The sequence below is a fragment of the Rhinatrema bivittatum genome, chromosome 7 (genome assembly GCF_901001135.1).
Source record: "Rhinatrema bivittatum chromosome 7, aRhiBiv1.1, whole genome shotgun sequence".
Classification (NCBI taxonomy): Eukaryota; Metazoa; Chordata; class Amphibia; order Gymnophiona; family Rhinatrematidae; genus Rhinatrema; species Rhinatrema bivittatum.
In genome coordinates this window covers 289,231,088-289,253,087 of record NC_042621.1, presented here as the reverse complement: position 1 = coordinate 289,253,087, position 22,000 = coordinate 289,231,088, and the positions used below count along the sequence as shown (strand labels likewise).

Here is a 22,000-nt window from a genome sequence, read left to right as displayed (position 1 = left end):
ATCCTAAGCATCATTCAGTGCCGCACCTCCCTCGACCGGGCTGGTGGTACATTTCATGACACAACACACCAAGGCATCCACCCTAGGGAAATGCAACTGTTCTCAGGCCTGTGGATCCAAGAGGTATAAACCCACCAAGACACGCCCCCCCTTTCAAAGACACCTCTGGCACACTCCATTCCAGCTCAATCATCTTCGGGATTTCATCCAGGATGGGAAAGAAAAAAAAAAAAAAGCCTTGCACAGGGCAACCAAAATAGGGACGCAGAAGAAGGATCCTAAGGAGTCCGGCCCAGTCATTGCGAGGGTCTTTCAAGGTCTGAGAGATCAAACCCAGCAACTCATTTCTCTGAAAGAAACAGAGAAGAGTTCCAGGTAGCACTAAATCTGGGGGAATGTCCCCTTCCTCACCAGGACAGCCACCTTCATCATCATGATCCACCTGCATTAGAGCTGTGCCACAGCGCTTGAAGGTGGAGACAGGCAGAGGAGCAAGTGGAGCTACCGTAGTAGGTACTACAGATTCAGAAGACTGGCCCTGTAGACACATATGCAATCCCTGGAAGAATTTTACCTAGGAAAAAAGGATAATGGGTCCATTCCAGGATCCATAGGCTCGAACCTGAGGTCCTGAGAGCTAACAGTCCCTGATGTCATGCTGTAAGTGCGTAGATAAAAGCTCACGCCTAGATTACCCATGTGCGCCCACGCACACGAGCCTAGGCCGCTCGTCCAACTGGACGCCCAAATTGGACACCCAGTACCGATGCCTAAGCTGGCACTCAAGAAGCACGTCCAGAAGGAAGAACGCCCAAACTGGATGCATAGATGAGAACAGATGCACAGGTGGGTGCCGATGACCTGCAGTAAAAACCACACCAAACTACCCCACAGCCTACCACATGCCAAAATGGGAGAAACAAGGGAGCAGGGCCTAGCCAAACAGCTGCTCAACCCGCTGAGCCTGCATTATCTCCTCACAGAACTCGCCAGAGATGTGAGCAGGAGAGCCGAACGCCAAGGAAACAGACCCTTCTCCTGCTTTTTTTCTTTTCAGTTTTTTTTGTTTTAAAGTAAAAATGTCTGATGTCAGCCCTTCCTGGCTGAGAGCAGAAACTGGTCCGAGCTACAGGGGGAGAGGGATAAAGCTTTCACCGCTGAGCTTCTCTCGATCTGCAACCACTGATTTGAATTTAGGACCACACCAGTCAAGGCTACTGGACTGAAAGCACGCTGAGGGAGGGACTGCCTGGTATCTTAAGAGGCAAGCAGTGCTACATAGAAATTTCGTCTTTCCGATATCTTCTTTTTTTTTTTTCCTCACAGGCAATCCACTATCTGCTGGAGATGGAGAATACTGGCAAGCTGATGTTGGGGTAGCACTATGTGGTTGACACATCAGCTTTTGCTCTGTCTTCATTTGCTGACAAATGTACATAGCCCACTCATTGGGACTGACCTGCCTGACTGCTGAGGAACACATTTTGCTGGGTGTTGTATCTGAAATTTTTCTTGGTCTGGCTTGGTATTAACTGAACCCATAATTTTTCTACTTCTTGAGCAGAATTTGAACAGTACTGATTGCATTTACAAATCTTTGGCTATCTTTTTATATCCTTTTCCTGATTTATAAAGTTGAACTACTTTTACTCACAGAAGCTTTGACAGTTCTTTTGCTTTCCCCAGTCTTCAAGTAATCATCAAAGTCAATGCAGCCTTGGATGATATGCATAAGGATTGCTCAAGAGTTAAGAAATTCATTGACTATTTATACACAGACACTAGTTACCATCAAACAAGGCCTAGGTGTGGATACCTACCCTTCATTGCTATCTCAACCGGTGTGTGTCAACTTGAATGTATATTATCAGCCTAAACATTCAAAGGTATGTAAACTTTTGAAATGGACCATTTAATTATTTCCTTTATTGCCATGGTTTGTTGATTGTGCTATTCTGAGATACATAAAATAGTTTGAAACATTAAAAACAACAGTCATGTATTTTGTTTGATCACTCATGTTTTCTTACCCCGATCAGACAGTATAACGAAGTCAGACACTTTGACCTGTGTGATCCCCTTCTCTTCAATGTCTTCCACAAAACCATAATTTTGGAAAATTGGCATATTTTACGTTGTCATGAAGTATTTACACAGATGCCTTTATGCACCTACACTCGCGGAGCCAATTTAAAGGATCAATTGGTCTATACAGACTCTTCCCCACGGTTGTCAATTACTGAGGAGGGTTCGCATCGCGCTTGTGGACAATGCTCGGTATGCCATATTATGATGAATGTCACTGTTCTACACCTTGCTTCAATTCATTTTACGTTGACTCTTAGATCCATTACTACCTGTAATTCTTCGGGAGTCATATATATGGTCCAATGCCCTTGTGAAAAGGTCTACGTGGGCAAGACAAAACGACCTTTAAAAACACGTCTGATAGAGCATCGCTCCTGTTTAACACATGCTCGAATAACTGCACCAATGGTGAGTCATTGTCTTGATTCTACACATACGTTTGATCAACTACGGGTTTGTGTTTTGGAATCAATAAGCCCGTCTTGGCGAGGAGGTGATTATGATCGCCGTCTCCTCCAGTCAGAACAACGCTGGATACACCGTTTGGACACTTTACAGCCCAAAGGGTTAAATGCAAGTTCAGACTTACAGGTGTTTCTTTAAATTCAGTCCACAATGACGTCAGACTCTCTGTGAATTTCGATTCAGCACGTAATGACATCATTGAGCTTTCATTGGTTACGTAAGGGCTAAGTGGCCCTATAACAGTGGTGAAGAAATCAGGGATAGCGTTCTGTCCATTTTGAAATCAAGGGTGAGACCAGTGCGTCCAGAGTAAGGATACGATTACCTGCTCCGTGTTAAGATAAGTATAAGAGAAACTCTTTAGTCTTATATTCTTTTGTCTTTTCATTCAGTGATAATATTGAAGCTATGGATACAGAAGTGCAGTAAAGAGACCTTGCGGTCCTTATATTTAAACACTTTTTCATGAAGACGCAACATTAGCTGTTCTTTCAGAGACAGAACCTGTGAAAAATTGTGTTTAAACCTGGCTCCTGATGAAGCTGTTCTTACAGCGAAACTTCAGCCGCAGTTGAGCCGTTCTCAAAGACATTCATTGATATTCACCGTCGTCTTTTAGAAGTGTTTGCATCAGTTTGAAACTTTATTTGCTTAAACACAATGATGAAATGTAGCTATACAAGTGACTGCAAATGATTGAGAAGACCGGGCGCTCACCATAAAAATTCTTGGTCCGACGCCGACTGGCTTGCTGATGCAGTTCACTTTCACAATAATAATTAAGCAGTTTTATTGTCTTCAGATTACAAAAACAGTAAAAATTCATAATATAAGTTAAAAATTAAAAATTAAAAAATAAAAAATAGACAATGAAACAACAAATGCTATAAAATTATTTCATTGGAGCATTTTTTCAAATTACAATAATATTTCCATCTTTTTCTACGACTAGCGTATTTCTTAAAATGCTGCACATCTTACAAATTCTGCCAAGGGTATGTAAACTTATTAGCACAATTGTGCAAGTCAGTGGTAGCCATACTTTTTTTTTTACATGCTCTCCTTCACCTGTACATGGAGCTTCTCTGGCCTAGCCTTGGAAGATAACTGGAGCTCTTCTGCATTATGTACAATATGGCAAACACAACCTATCATGGCCAGAATCATCTTGCAAATCTTTCTGAAAAGGTCCTCTGGCTCCTTCAGAATATATTAATTTGCAAGGGTCCATCTTCTCTACCTTTTATCTTGTGTCTATGGCGAAAATGCTTAGTACATCTGTCCCAGAATGGATTAGCTCAGGAGTAAGCAAAATACAGTCTGGAATAAATAAATATGACCTACCTCCATGTGTAACTACTAGCAGACAGCAGCTGGCAGGCAGTCAGTCAGTGTGCGTGGTGCTGTGCACCTACATGTGCCCACTTACTGGCTGCTTCTACTACCAGGCTCTGCCAGCACCAATGCCTAGGAGCACCTCTGGCAGTTTCCTCCCTGCTTCAGGAGAGATGAGTGGGAAAAAGGACAGGATGGAGTAGAGACGAGGAAGACGTGGAATACCGCAGAAAGGCTGGTACAGGGGAAAGGTGTGAGAAGGCAATCAAGACCTGTGTAAAGGAAAGCAGGAGATGAATATTGGTGTGTAGTTTGACTTTTTCTATAAGCGTGGTTAGGCAGCAGCTTTGAACCAGGGAGACCAGGGTTCAAATCCCACTGCCACTCCTTGTGGCCTTGGGCAAGTCACTTGACCCCTCTGTTGCCTCAGCCCTTTGGAAACAGAGAAATAACTACAGCTCCTGAATAAATACATTTTTTCCTCACGGCTTATTCTGAGATGAGGCGCTTTATAATTTGAAGTAATAATTAGTGTCAGTCAGCCAGCCAGCCGCCATTGCTCACCAAAGCTTTTAAAGTGGCCCTTCAGCCCTGGTTTAGATGTACACGTTCCAGTGTACTCAGAACATAAGGGGGGGCGACGATGGATGCCCCCTATTGCTTTCTCAAAGCCTTTGAGCAGACTACACTGCATCTGCTGCCACGTCCTATTCCAGTGACCTGTCAAGCAGACGCGGCCCTTTCTACCCAGGTGCTTGGCACTTGTCAAAGACAAAACCCTCCAGGCTGCATCATCATTAAGTGAAGGGCTTCACCTTGGCTAAGTGTCAGGAACACAGAAGACTTTAATCCTATTTCCTCCACAAATGTGTGCAATTTATACAACTCTGATTGGGTACAATAATTACTGTCATGCCAAAACTTATGTACAAATTCTTTTATGAAATCACTGTACATCAACTTATTTTGCAGTAGGACGGACATCTTTGAAATATGAATAATCACTGAAGATGGCGTTTCCCAGCCACATTTACAAAGAAAACAGATTAATTTTAAGGTGCAACTGTGGTAAATCAGGAAGGGATTCACCTTGCTAGGACACAGCTTTATAAAACTTAAAAACTTTCAAAGGACTCGGGCAGCTTATTTACAAATATACTATTTATAATGAATGCATTGATACAGAATGACTTATATAAAAAAAGACAAGGCAATCTTTTTATACAGACATAACATTACAATAATTCAGATTAAAAGTACATTTCTGGTTAAGATTGGTTACTTTTTTTTTTTTTTTTTTACTGTAACTTTTCATCCACAAATCAAAAGTGTGGCATAGTTATTCCACTTCAAAATTCCTGCAAAGACCTGGTTAAAAACCTAACACACAAGAATTGAAACATGATTCTCATCTCAGCTATATTTTTTTTTTTTTAAACAATAATCCACCCCTGCCCCCCCCCCCCAAAAAAAAGAAGATACTGTGTGTAGTTACAACTTCAGCTCACAGTTATCCCATGCCTCAAAGAGTTGTGCTGTGCAAATTACTGTGACCTGTACATCTAATTAAAAGCAATGACACCTGACATGCAGATTTAAGAGAGAACCGTGATATAGTATTGACTATACAAACACAGGCTGCTGCCGCCACATTCACTCAATCCCACTGGACACATTTGCTCTTTTTGCTATGGTAAGAGATTTTAGCATTCATCTCTAATACAGAAGAAGCAAAGGAAGGTCTGCAATGAAAGATTGTAAGGAATGTGGGTTTTAAGAGGATGCAATTGGTTTACCTGCTAACCAGCTGGACAGTATTTTACCCTCAAGGACAGAGAAGGAGGGGTGGGAAGACACGTGGACACTATAATAAATCTGAACATGCCACTATCTGCAGAAGGATAAGACATCACAGAAAATCTAACACCCAAACCAGTAAGGTACCCAGTATCAGTCTAGAGAAAAGTCCAACAGATACTGGACCTTTCCCCATTCTGTGCTTACGGGACAAGGCCCATTGAACTGAAGAATTTCCAGTAATGTTTGACATGATGAAAAGATATTTATACAATTTTATAACACAGGGAAAAATCACAAGGACTTCTAATGGATATTTTACAGGGTGCGGCAATGTCACATGACTTTCCTGTGAGCAAGTTAGCAAAGTTTGGCATCCAACACGCAAAATCGACCAAAGCCTTTCAAATCATAGCAAAGGGCATTGCAAGGAAAAGATTATCTAAGTAAAACACTAAAGTGTGCACCCAATCTGGAGATTCAATAACTCGCTTTGTTCAAGATATCCACAGACGAGAAGGAAAGATCTCTCCAGACCCCGGTGTTTTGTCTGTATGTGTGTTAGAAAGTTACACAAATTTATTCTGGCTGAATACCTATCTTGATCAGGTCAGCCAGTTCCCAGTTATCAAATGCATAAAGTGAAATGGTCATTTCCCCTTCCGGGCGTGCTCGGGAGTAATGTGTGGCTCATGATACTGTATCTCGTACGTGGGCACACCCAAAGTGCCATGGCTTAGCTGAACAGAAGATTGTGATTCCAGTGGCAGCATTAGGCAGACCAGTACAGAAATGCTAAATAGTTTGGTCTATTAAATAAAAAAAAAGATACAGAAGGACTTTTTCCCCTCCCAATTGTGCTTCAACATATATTCTAGGATTCAAGTCTCTCTCACACAGCCTAAATTTAAAGAGCGTTTACCCAGGAGGTATATGCACAATGCTTCACATGCAAATTAAAGATAAATACTGTACTGGATCCTTGCTGCAAGAACACTCTCCAGCAACTTTCCTTTGAATTTGTGCTATACGCAAGAAAAGCCTAGGATATTTTTACATTTTCACTATCCACACTTTATTCAAAACTGAAATGCAATTATGCCTGAAAGATTAGGGAGATGGGGCTTCCTATGAACACAGAATGAGAGAAAATTCCACACGAATTAGAGAGTCTACAGTATTTTGATTTGTTAAAAAGATTTCTGTACCTAAGAACATGCCATACTGGGTCAGACCATGGATCCATCAAGCCCAGCATCCTGTTTCCAACAGTGGCTAATCCAGGCTGTAAGAACCTCGCAAGTACCCAAAAAACTAAGTCTATTCCATGTTACTGTTGCAAGTAATAGCAGTGGCTATTTTCAAAGTCAACTTAATTAAGAGCAGGTAATGGACTTCTCCTCCAAGAACTTATCCAATCCATTTTAAATCCAGCTACACTAACTGCACTAATCACATCCCCTGGCAAAAAATTCCAGAGTTTAATTGTGCGTTGCGTGAAAAAGAACTTTCTCCGATTAGTCTTAAATGTGCTACTTGCTAACTTCATGGAATGCCCCCTAGTCCTTCTATTATTCGAAAGTGTAAATAACCGATTCACATCTACTCGTTCAAGACCTCTCATGATCTTAAAGACCTCTATCATATCCCCCCTCAGCTGTCTCTTCTCCAAGCTGAACAGCCTTAACCTCTTCAGCCTTTCCTCATAGGGGTGATGTTCCATCCCCTTTATTATTTTGGTTGCCCTTAACTGTACCTTCTCCATCACAATTATATCTTTTTTGAGATGCGGCAACCAGAATTGTACACAGTATTCAAGGGGCGGTCTCACCATGGAGCGATAGAGGCATGACGACATTTTCAGTTTTATTCACCATTCCCTTCCTAATAATTCCCAACATTCTGTTTGCTTTTTTGACTGCTGCAGCACACTGAGCTGACGATTTCAATGTGTTATCCACTATGAAGCCTAGATCTCTTTCTTGGGTGGTAGCTCCTAATATGGAACCTAACATTGTGTAACTATAGCATGGGTTATTTTTCCCTATATGCATCACCTTGCACTTGTCCACATTAAATTTCATCTATCATTTGGATGCCCAATTTTCCAGTCTCACAAGGTCCTCCTGCAATTCATCACAATTCGCTTGTGATTTAACTACTCTGAATAATTTTGTATCATCTGCAAATTTGATCTCACTCGTCGTATTTCTTTCCAGATCATTTATAAATATATTGAAAAGTAAGGGTCCCAATACAGATCCCTGAGGCACTCCACTGCCCACTCCCTCCACTGAGAAAATTATCCATTTAATCCTACTCTGTTTCCTGTCTTTTAGCCAGTTTGTAATCCACGAAAGGACATCGCCACCTATCCCATGACATTTTACTTTTCCTAGAAGCCTCTCATGAGGAACTTTGTCAAATGCCTTCTGAAAATCCAAAGACACCGCATCTACTGGTTCACCTTTATCCACATGTTTATTAACTCCTTAAAAAAGTGAAGCAGATTTGTGAGGCAAGACTTGTTTGGGTAAAGCCATGCTGACTTTGTTCCATTAAACCATGTCTTTCTATATGCTCTGTGATTCTGATATTTAGAACACTTTCCACTATTTTTCCCGGCACTAAAGTCAGGCTAACTAGTCTATATTTTCCCAGATAACCCCTGGATCCTTTTTTAAATATTGGGGTTACAGTGGCCACCCTCCAGTCTTCAGGTACAATGGATGATTTTAATGATAGGCTACAAATTTATACTAATAGACCTGAAACTTCATTTTTGAATTCCTTCAGAACTCAAAAATGTACCTAAGACATTACAGTGATTTTGAAAGCCTTTTCCTGTCTCAAAGGAGAGACAATACCTCAGGAAACCGTTTTTTAGGCAGAGGCAGTGGATACCACCGGCCCCCACGATCCAGAGGGGGCGACTGGATGGACGATCAGAATTACAGGAGACAGACCCGGTCACAAACACAACAGAATCTTTGATTTTAAATTTATCTTCAGTTGTTCTCTCTCCCACACAGAGAGAAATCCTAGAAAAGGGACTGACATTCATACCGTCACCTAAAGCAGACTTGTTTCAACTAGAAGTCGCTTTATTCAAGTTTATTCGTAAACTGTACATTAGACATTTTTTCACTGATCAACCTAGTGGACCAGATTTGTCCATTCTCAAAAACAAATCGACCTGGCTTCCACCGGGTCCAGTTGATCCAGTTATTTACACCTTTTACCAAAGTGCTCTACAAGACCTTCGCCAAAAGTTTACCACTTCTCGATCATTTTCAAACATTACCAAATCGGAAAAACTTTTGCTCTGAAGGAATTGCAATCAAATTATCAATTGATCATTAAGCCTGCAGACAAAGGGGGCAAGATAGTCCTTATGGATAGGACGCAATATGTCACTGAGAGAGCGCCAGCTACAAGATCAGCGGTTCTATCAACCTCTTTCCACAGACCCCTCTGCCAGTCTTTCGACACTTATCGCCAATACCATAAAAGGCGGCACAGATAAAGGCTTTCTAACCACACAAGAAGCTTCATTTTTATGTAAGAAACATCCGATTGTTCCTGTTTTTTATACGCTTCCTAAAATTCACAAACATATCACCAAGCCGCCAGGATGTCCAATAGTCTCCAGCAGGAATTCACTGTTAGAACCTCTTTCTAAATTCTTAGATCATTTTTTAGCCCTCTATGTGAAGTTACAACCATCATACATAAGAGACTCACAAGAAATGATTCAATTTTTGGATAGTTTTCATTCTGACACTTCAACTATTTTTTTGATTACCTTGGATGTAGAAGCATTATACACCAGTATACCGCAAGATGAGATGATGAAGATTGCTTTTGAGTTCTTTGAAGACAGACCACGTCCTTCACGAATTCCCTCTTTTTTTTGGCCTCCCTGCTCGAGATAGCTTTAACAAAAAACTTTTTTGCTTTCGAAGGATCTTTTTTCTAACAGATCCGTGGGACAGCCATGGGGGCTACCATGGCCCTGGATCTAGCTAATTTGTATATGGCACGATTTGAAGATCAACATATCTATGACAACAACCCCTTTTCACAACATATCCTGGTGTGGAAGCGCTATATAGATGACATCCTGTTTTGGACTGATATTACTGAGACGTTCCAACAATTTCTCTCATGGCTGAACGGCTGTAACATACATCTACATTTTACAACAAATATTCAAAAAACAGAAATCCATTTTTTAGATATCAAAATCATCAAAACTTCAGCTGGTTTTGAGACCACTTTATACGCAAACCTGTTTCTAGCAATACCTTCCTGCACTTTACTAGTGCACACCCGCGCTCTTTAAAGGAAAATCTTCCAGTAAGTCAATTTTTTCGTTTAAGACGGTTATGTACCACCTTTTCAGAATACCACAAGCAAGCCACAGCACTCAGTAAACGTTTCCAGGCAAGAGGATATCCTGCCAGATGTATTAAACGAGCGTATACCACAGCTAAGTTCACTCATCATGCCTGGGTGTTTTTACCAAACCAGCCGGAACGCACAGATACACTCACTTGCATACTCCCATTCTCCTAGATGACACATACAGCAAAACAGATTATTCTACAACATTGGCAGATTTTACAACTTCACAAAGAATTCCAGGCTATACCAAGATTCGTGTTTTCCAGAGGAGCCAACCTCCAGGATCAATTAGTCCATTCAGATTCCTCTAGCTCCTACCGATTGGATACTATAGGATCATATGCGCCTTGTGGCACCTGCACAGTGTGCCCAGTTATGATATCCACTCTATTTTTCTAGACATGATTGGACCTTCCTTTTGAGAAACACCACAGGCTGTTGTTCAACTGGGGTGATATACATTATCCAGTGCCCCTGCAATTTGTGGTACATTAGCAAAACCAAGCAGGCTTTGAAGACCCGTCTCATTGAACATCGGTCCTGTATTAGCATTGGCCAACTTACAGCACCTTTAACTGCTCATTGTATGGATGCCGCTCATACTTTCAATGATCTAAAAGTTTGCGTTCTACAGCAGTTCCACCAACACTGGCGGGGAGGTGACTTTGATACTAAGATACATCGACTCAGGACTATCCATCCTGAAGGACTCAACACAGCTTTGGAATTAAATGTCTTCTTGTAATCTTCCGGATTAGGTTGGTTATTACTATGGTCACTAGACGCTACTGTCATAACATCAATACCTCGAAGAGGCCATTTTTTCCAATCAGGTCCGCAGTTACTATAGTTACCAGACGCCAACGTCATGACGTCAATAAATTGAAAAACCGCGGGCTATTTAATTCTACAACCAGTTCACGGCGGTCTCCGTCCCTCACCACTGGAACCTCTATTGAGACTTTGTGACCGCAAGAATAAGGTTGGCGAACGCCGGAATAAGCAATTTTTCTCGCTGCTGTTATATTAAATTTTCTGTTCGTCGTTTATTTTAGAATTCTCCTGCGTTTATAAGGATTCTACTTGATTCCTGAAGAAGCAACAGTGAGTTGCGAAACACCGGCCGCTGTCGGGTCCCTTTAATAAATTGCTTACGAGGGTACAGAAGGACAATTTTCAGCAGCCTCTTTTGATAAATATTGATAACTGTTCTATATACAAGAACCGCTCAAAAAACCACAAATGACGAGAAGTCCGGACGGCTTTGCCTAAGGCACAGCACACTGTCAAGCTTGCCGATGCGGTTCCTCCTATACATATAAAATACTGCTGGCGATGGCCTTGATTAGATTTGTCTTTGATTTGGTCCTTTGATATATTTGTTCTACTGAACTGACAGGACTATCACCTGCTCTTTGTTGCTTTATTCTCTTACACTCACCATAAATAAGCACAGTAGGGCAACTCCATTCCCTCCTACAGGAGATAGGAACAAAGTTCCTTAAATCTCACAGCTTTCTGACTGCACACCAGTTGCATTACATAGCTCCAAGTTTTCAGCTTGTTTGTGGTCGTTTGTGGGGTGCATTCTACTCAGGAGATTGTCTAGTGTCACAGGAGCCCCAGCTCCAGGTTAGTGATCAGGGCTATCTGGGTTGTTCTCCCTCTATAGCTTTCAGCATGGCAAAACACAAGTAAACTGCTCATAAGAGGCTGACACCAATTACACAGCCATGCAAAAATTACAGGAAGAGCGCTCCATTCAAGTAGGAGCCAGAAATAAGTACGGAGCAGAGTTTATGAGCAAGACGCTGGTGCTCCTCCTTTGGCACCAAATCCAGTGCTAATTCCAAGGGGATGGGCCAACTCGGGGCAGTATCTGAGCCTTTTCTTAAAGCTACAGATACTGGCAACCCCCTCCCCATGGCAAAATCTACTGAGCTCATCTTTCAGAAAAGCCTATTGCCCAGACCTCATCTCCAAGAGATTAATAGATGAGTTTGAGAACTCCATCCTCTGACCTATCTGACCCTTCAGATTCAGAGAAAGGTAGATCACACAAAAAAACCCCCCAAAAAACAATTGAGAAGCATGATGGGTCACAGACCACAGAATTCAGTACCTATCTGGAGACCTCCAAAAAAAAAAAAAAAAAAAAAAAGTGAAGCAGCATCCTGCACACTCATAAGGCCTCAGCAGAGAGAGAGAGAGAGGGGACAGAGCTGTCCCCCATTCTCCTTTGATGGATCATATGACCATACAAGCAAATGTTCACCCTGAAGGATGGGGCATTACAGCCAGGGCTATGGAAAAAGTAATTACGCGAAGAAAGAGCTGAAAGTTAGAACGATGAACTCTGCAGAATATACCATCTCTGAGACCTTGGCTCCCTTCTATTAGATTTCCCTGGCAAGCTGAAAATGGCAAAGAGGGATTTTGCTCTTAACAGTCTACCAACTGACAGGAGCAATATGACAATCTGCTATTTTATCTGTGTATCTTTCTCGAGCAATATTTCTAGAGATTCTAGAAAGGGGCAACAGATCAGGTTAGGTTAGGGCCTTCACTCATCCACATCTCTTTTATATCAGCTAACTTCTTGTTAACCTGCCCTGTGATCAGATGGGGTTTCTCCATTAGGCCATGTAATTGCACCATAAAAGTTTTGATAATTTTTTTTTTATTTAATTAAAATATTTAAAAACTGAACCGAGATGAGAGGACTCACTAGGCGGTCACTCTTCAACATCTCAGCTCAGCTGTGAGGTGTGAAAGCTTTTAGGCTGCCTGAGGCATAGTGGCCACAGAGCTATAATGGATACAATGGTATCCACCACAGCTTTGCAAAGTGTTGAGCAGGCACACAACATCAACCTGACCACCCAGCATGAGTAAATGCTCAGCTATAAAGAAATAAAACTTACAGCTAAAGAAATCTAACTGAGCTTCTATAGCCAGAAAGCAGGGAACAGCAGGGCCTCCTTTTGGGGGATCAGTAGAGCTGATGCTTCTAGACCAGAAGATTGTTTCTTCACACAGTGAGGCTCCCATATTTACACCTAGGGGTAGATTTTCAAAGGGATACACGCGTACCCCCCGAAAACCTACCCCAAACCCCCCCTGCGCGCGCCGAGCCTATTTTGCATAGGCTCGGCGGCGCGCACATGCCCAGGGACGCGCGAAAGTCCCGGGGCTTGCATGGAGGGGCGTGTCGGGGGCGTGTCGGGAGTGACGCGGCTTTTCGGGGGTGTGGTTCCGGCCCGGGGGCATGACAGTGGCCCCTGGACCAGAACATGGAGCACGGCAGCCGGCCCGGCGCGTGCAAAGTTACGCCTGCTTCAAGCAGGTGTAACTTTCGTGATAGAGGTAGATAGGGCTTGGGGGGGGGGGGTTAGGTAGGGGAAGGGAGGGGAAGGTGGGGGGAGGGCGAAGGAACGGAGGCAGGCTGCGCGGCTCGGCGTGTGCAGGCTGCCGATTTTGGGCAGCCTTGCGCGCGCCGACCCCGGATTTTAATGGCTACGCGCGTATCTATTGAAATCCCGCGTACTTTTGTTCGTGCCTGGTGCACGAACAAAAGTACGCGTGTGTGCAGATTTATAAAATCTGCCCCCTAGTTCACTTACATTACTGTCTGCATCCTCAAAACAACACAGAAACCAAGAAATATTCTTTGGATGTGAAGAGCTCTAAGGGTAATTTTGGCATGGATGTGATTTTCAGGAAGTTGGAACAATTGTTTGTCTTACACAAAGCAGTAAAAGTAAAAAAAAGTGGCTTAAAAAATGTCCACTGCTAGACTGATGCCCATTTGTAGAGATGTATTAAAGCCTCCAAAAATGCAGTTCAGCAAGGTTCATTCCAGAGATCAGAAGCTTGGTGTGCAACACACATTTGGAAAGTGCTACGACAGACAATGATCGTGCAGTCCTCAGGAGAAAGGTGCTTCAAGGTGAGGTGAATCCCTTCCCTTTAAGACACGGGTGACTTTCTAATATCTCCTGCACCAGCCTGGACTATCCCACACATCAGGTATGTGAATACATGCTTTGTATGCTTTACAGGGTATCAGTTTCAAGTAAAAGTAAAATAAGAGAAATGCAATTTGTAAGACAAGATCAAGAAATTAACATGGTTTCAATCTGGCCACAGGGAAAGCAACAGATAATTCTGTGTGTGTGCTTTACTTTAATGAGTCACTGCTGGTAAAGTAGTCGTACTGTCGGGAATGATGATCTGGCTCATGTCATGCTTTCAAACTACCCCCAACCCCCCACATTTCAAAGCACTGATTTCATCTCTGCCTGAGGTGGAGTATTATTATGCCCCAGACCTCTGTAAGAGTTGAAAGGAATGGATGGGACAAACCTCTTAACTGCAGGACAACAGCACTGGAGGAAGCAAAATCTACAACCCTACAGGTGACAATATTCTTACTTGCAGCTTCCTGTCTGTGTTAGGTACAGACAAATCTTAGCAAGAGGTGTACCTGGTGACTTTAACGTAGCCGATACAGTAGCTAGCAATTTTTCTATGATCAATTCTTACAGCATTGTGGAGATTTTCCTCACGAATCAGAGGACTGAGCATTACCTGCAGTAGGACCTCACATCTGAGAATAAGAATGTGTTTTAAACAAGAAGCTCTACCTAAAGAGATATCATTAGCACTTACATTCTTCAAACATTTATCTAATTAGTAATTACTCCTGTTCCTTTTTACAATGAATTCACCAGAAAATTTTGTAAATATAAAATATGAACCCCAGAGGCCCACGCTAATTGAAACATTGCTGAAGGACTAACCTCAAGTCCAAGAAGTCAACGATTTCCACCATCCAAATATTACTTCTGAAATCATATTCTGCCTGGAGAAATGCTTTTGTGTTACTGGTTCAGTCTTTCAACTACTTTACAACCTGTCAACCCCTTCTTGTAACTCTCATCCAGTAATTCTTCTGCAGGAAGCATCTTCCCATTTAAAAAATTAAGGCATTTTCTGCTTGAATCATGCACTTTTGGTAAACTGACTTGAACGCCACAGCAAAGCGTTCCTCCCTATTCTTTTCACCTCGGGCAACGTAGGCCGCAAAGGTTAAAACCTGGTGAGGTTCTCACTCATGCGTGACAGGAGATGGAGAATTTTGTTTCTGTACTCAGCCTGGAGGACTGGGGAATCTGACATGATGTCATTCGTGGTCCTACTCAATGATATGACATCCTCTACACTTGAAAGCTTGATGATAAAAGGCAAGGGATAACTAATTAATGTTGCACTGCCTTGTAAAAAAAAAAAAAAAAAAAAGTCTTCACACCCTTGGACATTTTTCTCCATTTTGCCGTCTACAAAATACAAATCAAAATGCATTAAAGTAGGAGTTTGTTTCACTCATCTACACAATATACTCTACACAGAACAATTACAGAAATAGTCCAAAAGTAATTAAGTATAAAAAAACAAAGTCTTGATTGCATACCTTCACACTGTTTACCATTAGCTCTGCTTCAAACATTGCCATTAAGAAGGCCGGTAATAAGTTAAAAAGAGCCCAACAGTATCCAATCACAGTAGCTGATCAAACTGGAATACTCCTGGATGAAGACTCAAGCTGTTTGTGCTGTCTGAAGAGAACGTAAAGCAGCTGCCAAAAGAACTCTGGCATGTTATTCAGAGGAACGGATTGGGGGAGAAGGGTGTAAAAATATCCCTTGGGGCATTGTCAGCTTCATCAATGTAAAGCGGAAACAGTTTGGCATCACCAAGACACTGCTGCGATCAGGCCATCCCTCCAAAGTCAGTACCCGGACACTGCTGCAGAAAGCCACTGAGAGACGTCCGATTACTTTAAAAGAGCTCCAGAGATCTCTGGCTGAGACTGGGGAAAATGTTGACTGTTCAACAGTTTCGAGATTACTCCACAAACATGGATTGTATGGGAGTGTGGCAAGAAAGACGCCACTGTTGAAGAAAAGCCATTTAATGTGCTGCATAGCATTAGCAAAGAAACACTTTGGGGACACTGCACACATTTGAGAGGTTTTGTGAACTGATGAGACCAAAGTGAAACTGTTTGGTCTCAATACCAAGAGACATGCGTGACGTAAAACACCGCCTCATTGTGCTAATATCATCCCTAGAGTACAGCATGGTGGTGGCAATGTTACAGGGATGCTTTACAGCAGCAGGAACAGAGGCAAACCACAGGCACATCCCTGGAGGAAAACCTGTTCCAGTCTCTCATGGTCCTGGAACTGGGGAAAAGATTCACTTCTCAGCAGGACAATGATCCTAAGGACAAAGCAAAAGCAACCATGGAGCGGCTCGGCAAGAAGAAAGTGAATGTCCTTGAGTGGCTCAGTCAAAGCTCTGAATCCAATACAAAATCTGTAGCATCACCTCAAATGCCTTAAATGTCCTGCAAGAAACTAACGTTTTGATACAGTATTTAATCTTGGTCAACAGTAGTTCTATTGTGCTGGCTAGCAGTTTAGTCAGTAGTTGTTGATCAAGAAAAAAAAGTTAGTCTTAAGGTAAACCTTTTTATTTGCCAGTGATTTTCTGCTGCTATTCTAACCTGTGATATATCATTTCTTATTGTAAAGCTGCAACTGTCCTCTGTTTATATGCTGCTATTCTAATTAGCTGTAAACCGCTTTGAGTGAAGTTTGCATTCAAAAAGAGAGGTAAGAATCAGAGTAACAAACATAGTAAAGATGGCAAAAAAAAAAAAAAATATCAAATGGTCCATCCAATCTGCTCAGCAAGTTTCTTATGGTAGCAACTGCCGCTCCATGCAAGTTACCCCCATGTTTCCGTTAAGGGTAGCAATTGCTGCTCCGTGCAGGTTACCCCCAAGCCTTATGTTAAAGGTAGTAATAAACAATCAAATACACCCCACACTTTTCAATGCCAAAACAATTTTGAGATTTTTTAAAATCTTCTTATATTTCTTTTACTTCAATTGTTTTAGAATGATTATTTGTTTTGCATTTACTTGAGGTAAAAATCTTCAAGACTCGCTTGAACTTGCAAGGTTGAAGGACAGCCCCTCACAAGAGGATCAGTATAGGGGGCGTACAAAATGCGATAGATGCGGATATTGTATCAATATGATGGGGGCTACCTCTTTCATGAATCCAGGAGAATGTGTGTTGAAACATGCAAATCATGAGAGTTCATGTATTGTATAAGTGCTTCTGTGTCCATGCAGTTTAATTTATGAGAGAAAAAGGACCTGCAAATTTAAAACCCGTTTGGCTGAACACAAAAGTTGCTTGATGGATCAAAGGTTGGAAGCTCCACTGGTTCAACACTGCAAAGGTCACACCTTTGAAGAAATTCGAGGTGGTGTGCTAGAGAGATTGTCCAAATTCATCCCCGGGGAGGAGGCTGGGGTCTCTGTCTTTTGCAATGAGAGCAGTAATGGATTTTTTAGTTGGGTTCAGTATCCCCCTTTGGGTTAAGTGCATCTATTGAATGGCATCATTTTAAATAAAGTTGTGAATTAAATGTGGGTGGAGACTTTCTGTGGGCATTGAACATTAGCGAAAGGCGACAACTGGCTCTGGGGATCCAGAGCACGCGGATTGGTTAAAATACAAGCTGGAGAGGTCTTAGACTTTTGTTCTTTTCAGACTTTTGAGTGTCCAGAAGGGAAGCAAAGGGAATGCCCTGAAGCAGCACTTCAAATCGCAAAACATGGCCATGTCGGCATTGTTTGTTCATCAGAAGCCTTCAAAAGATAAGTACTGATGCCCGACCGTTATTTGATCAGATAAAATTGCGATTTGAAGATTTTGGGATATAAAAGTAAAAAAAAGTGAAGCTGACATTGGTTCAAAGCGATGGTTAAATGGATACATAAATGTTTTTTTTTTCCCCAGGATGGCTTCTGCACTGCAAGAAACTGTCAGTCAGACTTTCTGAAGATGTGCTCTGAGGTTTTCCCCCCTTTTTTTTCCATTGCTTATAATAGAGGCTGGGCTATATTATTAGCTTTTGAAATACGGATTGAACAACTGAAGTAAAAAAAATTAGAGATTAAAAAATAAATCTCAAAAAACATTTTTTGGCATCGAAAAGTGTGGGGTGTATTTGATTGTTAGTTTGTGTGTGATTTTAGGGTAGCAATAATAAAAATCAAAACCAAGCAACTGTCAAACCCATAGACTGCAGGCCACAGAATATCCTAGGCCAACCTGAAAGAGCCTGAATTCTTCTACCAAGAAGAATGGGCAAAAACTGCACCATCCTGCTGTATAAGTTGGTTGATGCTTGTGCTAAATCACTCGTGGCAGTTACTGCTGCAAAAGGAGCTTCCCACCAAGCACTGAGGCAAGGGGTGTGAAGACTTACACAATCAAGATTGGTTTTAGGCTTTTTGGTTTTTTTTTTAATTAATTTTGGAATATCTCTATAATTGTCCTTTCATGATGAGAGTGTAGAGCATGTTGTATAGATCAGTGAAATAAACGCCTACCTTAATATATTCTGATTTGCATTTCTTAATAGAAAATGAAAAATGTACAAGGGTGTGAAGATATTTATTAATTTATTTATTTATTTTACAAGGCACTGTAAGTGTCCTGTCTTCTGAAATCCCTTCCTTTCCAAAGGAGGATGGGCTTCTGGGTTTCCTTTTGACAAATACATAAATATATTCTTTATTCAGGAAGTTTGTTGTTTTTTTTTGTTTTGTTTTTTTTAGCAGCTACATAACCAAACATGTCCTCTATATGTGAAGTTTCAGCAAAATATCATTTATACAACGAATCACTACTGTAAAACCACTTCCAAAATTAAATTCTGAATAAAAGATAAAAAGGCACAGACTTGTCATCTGATTTATTCATAGCACAGTTCTGTTCCCAGGCTGAAGTCCTGTCTGTCTGTGGATGATACTAAGATCTGCAACAGAGTGGACTTGCTGGATGGAGTAGAGAGAATGAGATGGGATTTAAGGAAGCTGGAAGAGTGGTTGAAGATATGGCAGCTGGGATTCAATGCCAAGAAGTACAGAGACCTGCATCTGGGCTGCGGCAATCCAAAAGAGCTCTATGTGATGGGGAGTGAAGGGCTGATGTGCACAGACAAGAAAGGAACCCAGCAGTGATAGTGTCTAGCAATGTGAAGATGGCGAAGCAGTGTGACAAGGCGATAGCTAAAGCCAGAAGAATGCTGGGCTGCACAGAGGAATAAAAGGAGGTGATAATCCCCTTGCACAGGTCCTTGGGGAGGCCTCACCTGGAGTACTGCGCTCAGTTCTGGCGACCATATCTCCGAAGGGACAGAGACAGGGTGGAGGGGGTCCAGAGAAGGGCGACCAAAATGGTGGCGGGGGGGGGTGTCTATCAAATAACTTAGGAGAAATGTTCTTTAATGCTGAGATGGAGGTTAAAGCCAGATATTAAAAGAAGGAAGGCAGTGCTGAACCGAAGGCTGGGAAACAAGTGCTTCCAGCTAGGAGAAATGAAAGGGGAATTAGTCCAGCAGCAAAGTGAGAAGAAACTGGGCCTGTACACAGATGGTCTGCGGCAGAAAGATGCAGACAAACCAACAAAGGAAGAAAGCACGGCATTTTAGCCAACCGTAAACCAGGTAAGGACTGCAGCATTTTAAAAGCAACGTTAATTCATGGTACCAGAATTAGCAGCAATCGTTATGCTAACATTCATCAAACTTGTATTATTTACTGCAAGAGCTCCTGGAATTGCAACTTCCCAAAACCAAATTTGCTTTTCACTGAAACTATCAACTTCTTCCTCTGAATACTTGGCCTGTGCTAGTAAAAGATCTCCGGCTCAGTGCCGACATGTGATGGGATGAGAAGCTGGGGATGCAGACTAAAAGAAATCAAACCTTTTCACCAGCTTCAGAACCAAATGACCGTTAATGTGTGTAATGGGGCTGGGAGGGGGAATATAAACAAACCGCTCCATACCCACAGGCACACCTACCACCCAACTCATCTCAGACATTTCTTGTGCAGGGATGATCTAGAAAGCAATGGCACTCAGACACGCAGAATGCAGCGCAAAGACCTGATCTGCACATCTGGCTGTGAATGAATCCACAAAGCTGCGATAAGTGCAGCCACACAAGGAAGGGAACGTGCGTTTCCAGACAAAACGCAGATATCTACAGAGTTATACGACAGGGAAAAGGCCTGAAAAGGGGTTTGGCTTTCGATACCTACTCCTTGCTTGTCTTTACTGCGATAACACGCAAATCCCACCATGCACTGCGAGAAACATTCCCAAGATGGCACCCGAGCAGATGCCTTTGCTCAGTAGCCAGCCCATGTGGCAAAGTCTCTGATGATATCCTAAAGGCTCTAACTTAGAACTACGTTCAGCAGGCTGTAGTCACAAAATATATACACAGGCTTGTTCGGTTGCAAGTCTTCACCAGCAGCACGAAAATCAATTAAACAGAGCAAATCAAAACCCACGTTTAAAAAATTCCAGTGATTTACTCTAACTGTAAACAATATAAAAACACCAATTGTTTAAATCTTTTCAAAAATAAGTTAAAAGAAAATCCGGCCTAAGCGCACTGGACACTAAAGGGCTTTGAGGACGGAGTTGTAAAATGGAGAAAAGATGAATCAACTAAAGGGACAGATGTACTAAGCATTTCCTGCCCAGAAACCTTTAGTACATCTATCCCAAAGCCATCTAAACTTCTAAAGACCGAACGTTGATCACACAATCCCTTATTTCCTATAGCTGTGATTACTGTTGAATTTGCTGGCAACTGATTGCACTTTAACTGGCATTTCCAGCTTACTTGCTGACCGACTGTCCATCCATCGAACGCAGCAAAACAAATTTAGGAAAGCATGGGTTTTTTTACAGAATAAAAATAACCTAAATGGCTACGATTCCTCTGTTAGCCGTCTCACTAAATGCAGTTTGTGTTTTGTACAGTGTTTGGGACATTAGACCATGGCACGATAGGGGCCCTGCATTTTCAAGAACTGAATGATGAAGGAAGGTCCTCCGGCAACAATCTGAGGCGGGAGGTGACTGAGCGGACAGTTCTCAATACTCATGATTGAAAGTTTGCTGCAGAGCGCCAACTCAAAGGGCAGGCTGTGTAAGTTGGGGTTGTCATTCAAATACAGCTCTTCTAGATTCTCCAGTGTACCTACATAAACATGGATGAAGAAAGAGAGAGAGACATTACGTACAATTAGTAAGGAGTGCATCCTGCTTGCATAGAAAGTATTTACAGTCTTCATAATGTAATTTTGCAAACTTTTCACACTAGTTGTGCGTAAAAAGTTTGTAAAATTTTGCACTGATAAAGTCAAAACTATTGGTGATCAATTTTTGCCTTCTTCTAGTATTCTGAACACTAGACTTGCGTTTTGCTCTGAACCGGCTAAATGGAAGGATTTCTGCCTGTGTCTTCAGTGGAAGTCACCCCAGATTGTTGGAAAAACGAACTCTGCATCCTGTGCGTTAAATCTCTGTTCTACCTTGCTGCTTAAAGGCTATTAGTCTTTTCTTACAAATATGGTTATCTCGCTCTTCAATCTGGTTTTCTTCCACTCTCTCTGTAGCAGGCATCTATTCGCCCCTTACTAAAAGAAAAACAAAATTTAGATTTATCTGCTTTAGCTAAAATCAACCAATTTCATCACTTTCTCTTGTTTCAAAGGTGATGGAGACTGCAGTTTTTCAGTAACTGATTTCACAGAGGATCACTTTTCTCGACCTGGATTTTTGTCAAAAAACATAGTGCAGACATTTTGTTATTGTCCTGTGCAGGTACGATATGGGGTGGCTTTGATTCTGGCACTCAATATACCATGATACTACTCAATATCTCCGCTGCATTTGACTTGGTGAACCAGGATCTGTCTTTCTCTCTCATCTCATGGAAACAGGCGCTAAGTGAAACTGTA

At 41.9% G+C, this 22,000-nt stretch overlaps 1 protein-coding gene and 1 long non-coding RNA gene across 4 annotated transcripts in view; one reads left to right on the top strand and one right to left on the bottom strand.

The window, feature by feature from the left end:
• Nucleotides 1-263: 263 nt before the first annotated feature.
• LOC115095979 lies at nucleotides 264-3,536 on the top strand. Its single transcript, XR_003857928.1, has 4 exons — nucleotides 264-1,491; nucleotides 1,687-1,886; nucleotides 2,346-2,496; nucleotides 2,946-3,536. It is a non-coding gene; the product is annotated as an uncharacterized LOC115095979 (long non-coding RNA).
• Nucleotides 3,537-19,329: 15,793 nt separating this feature from the next.
• Nucleotides 19,330-22,000, bottom strand: part of LOC115095977 (leucine-rich repeat protein SHOC-2-like) — a 101,774-nt gene continuing 99,103 nt past the window's right edge. For 2 of the 3 annotated variants that reach the window (XM_029610368.1, XM_029610369.1), the window contains exon 9: nucleotides 19,331-21,237. In XM_029610368.1, coding sequence (XP_029466228.1) covers nucleotides 21,029-21,237 — 209 coding nt within the window. In that variant the 3' untranslated portion in view covers nucleotides 19,331-21,028. Of the gene's footprint in view, nucleotides 21,238-22,000 lie in introns of all 3 variants that reach the window. The other variant, XM_029610370.1, reaches the window with a different exon arrangement.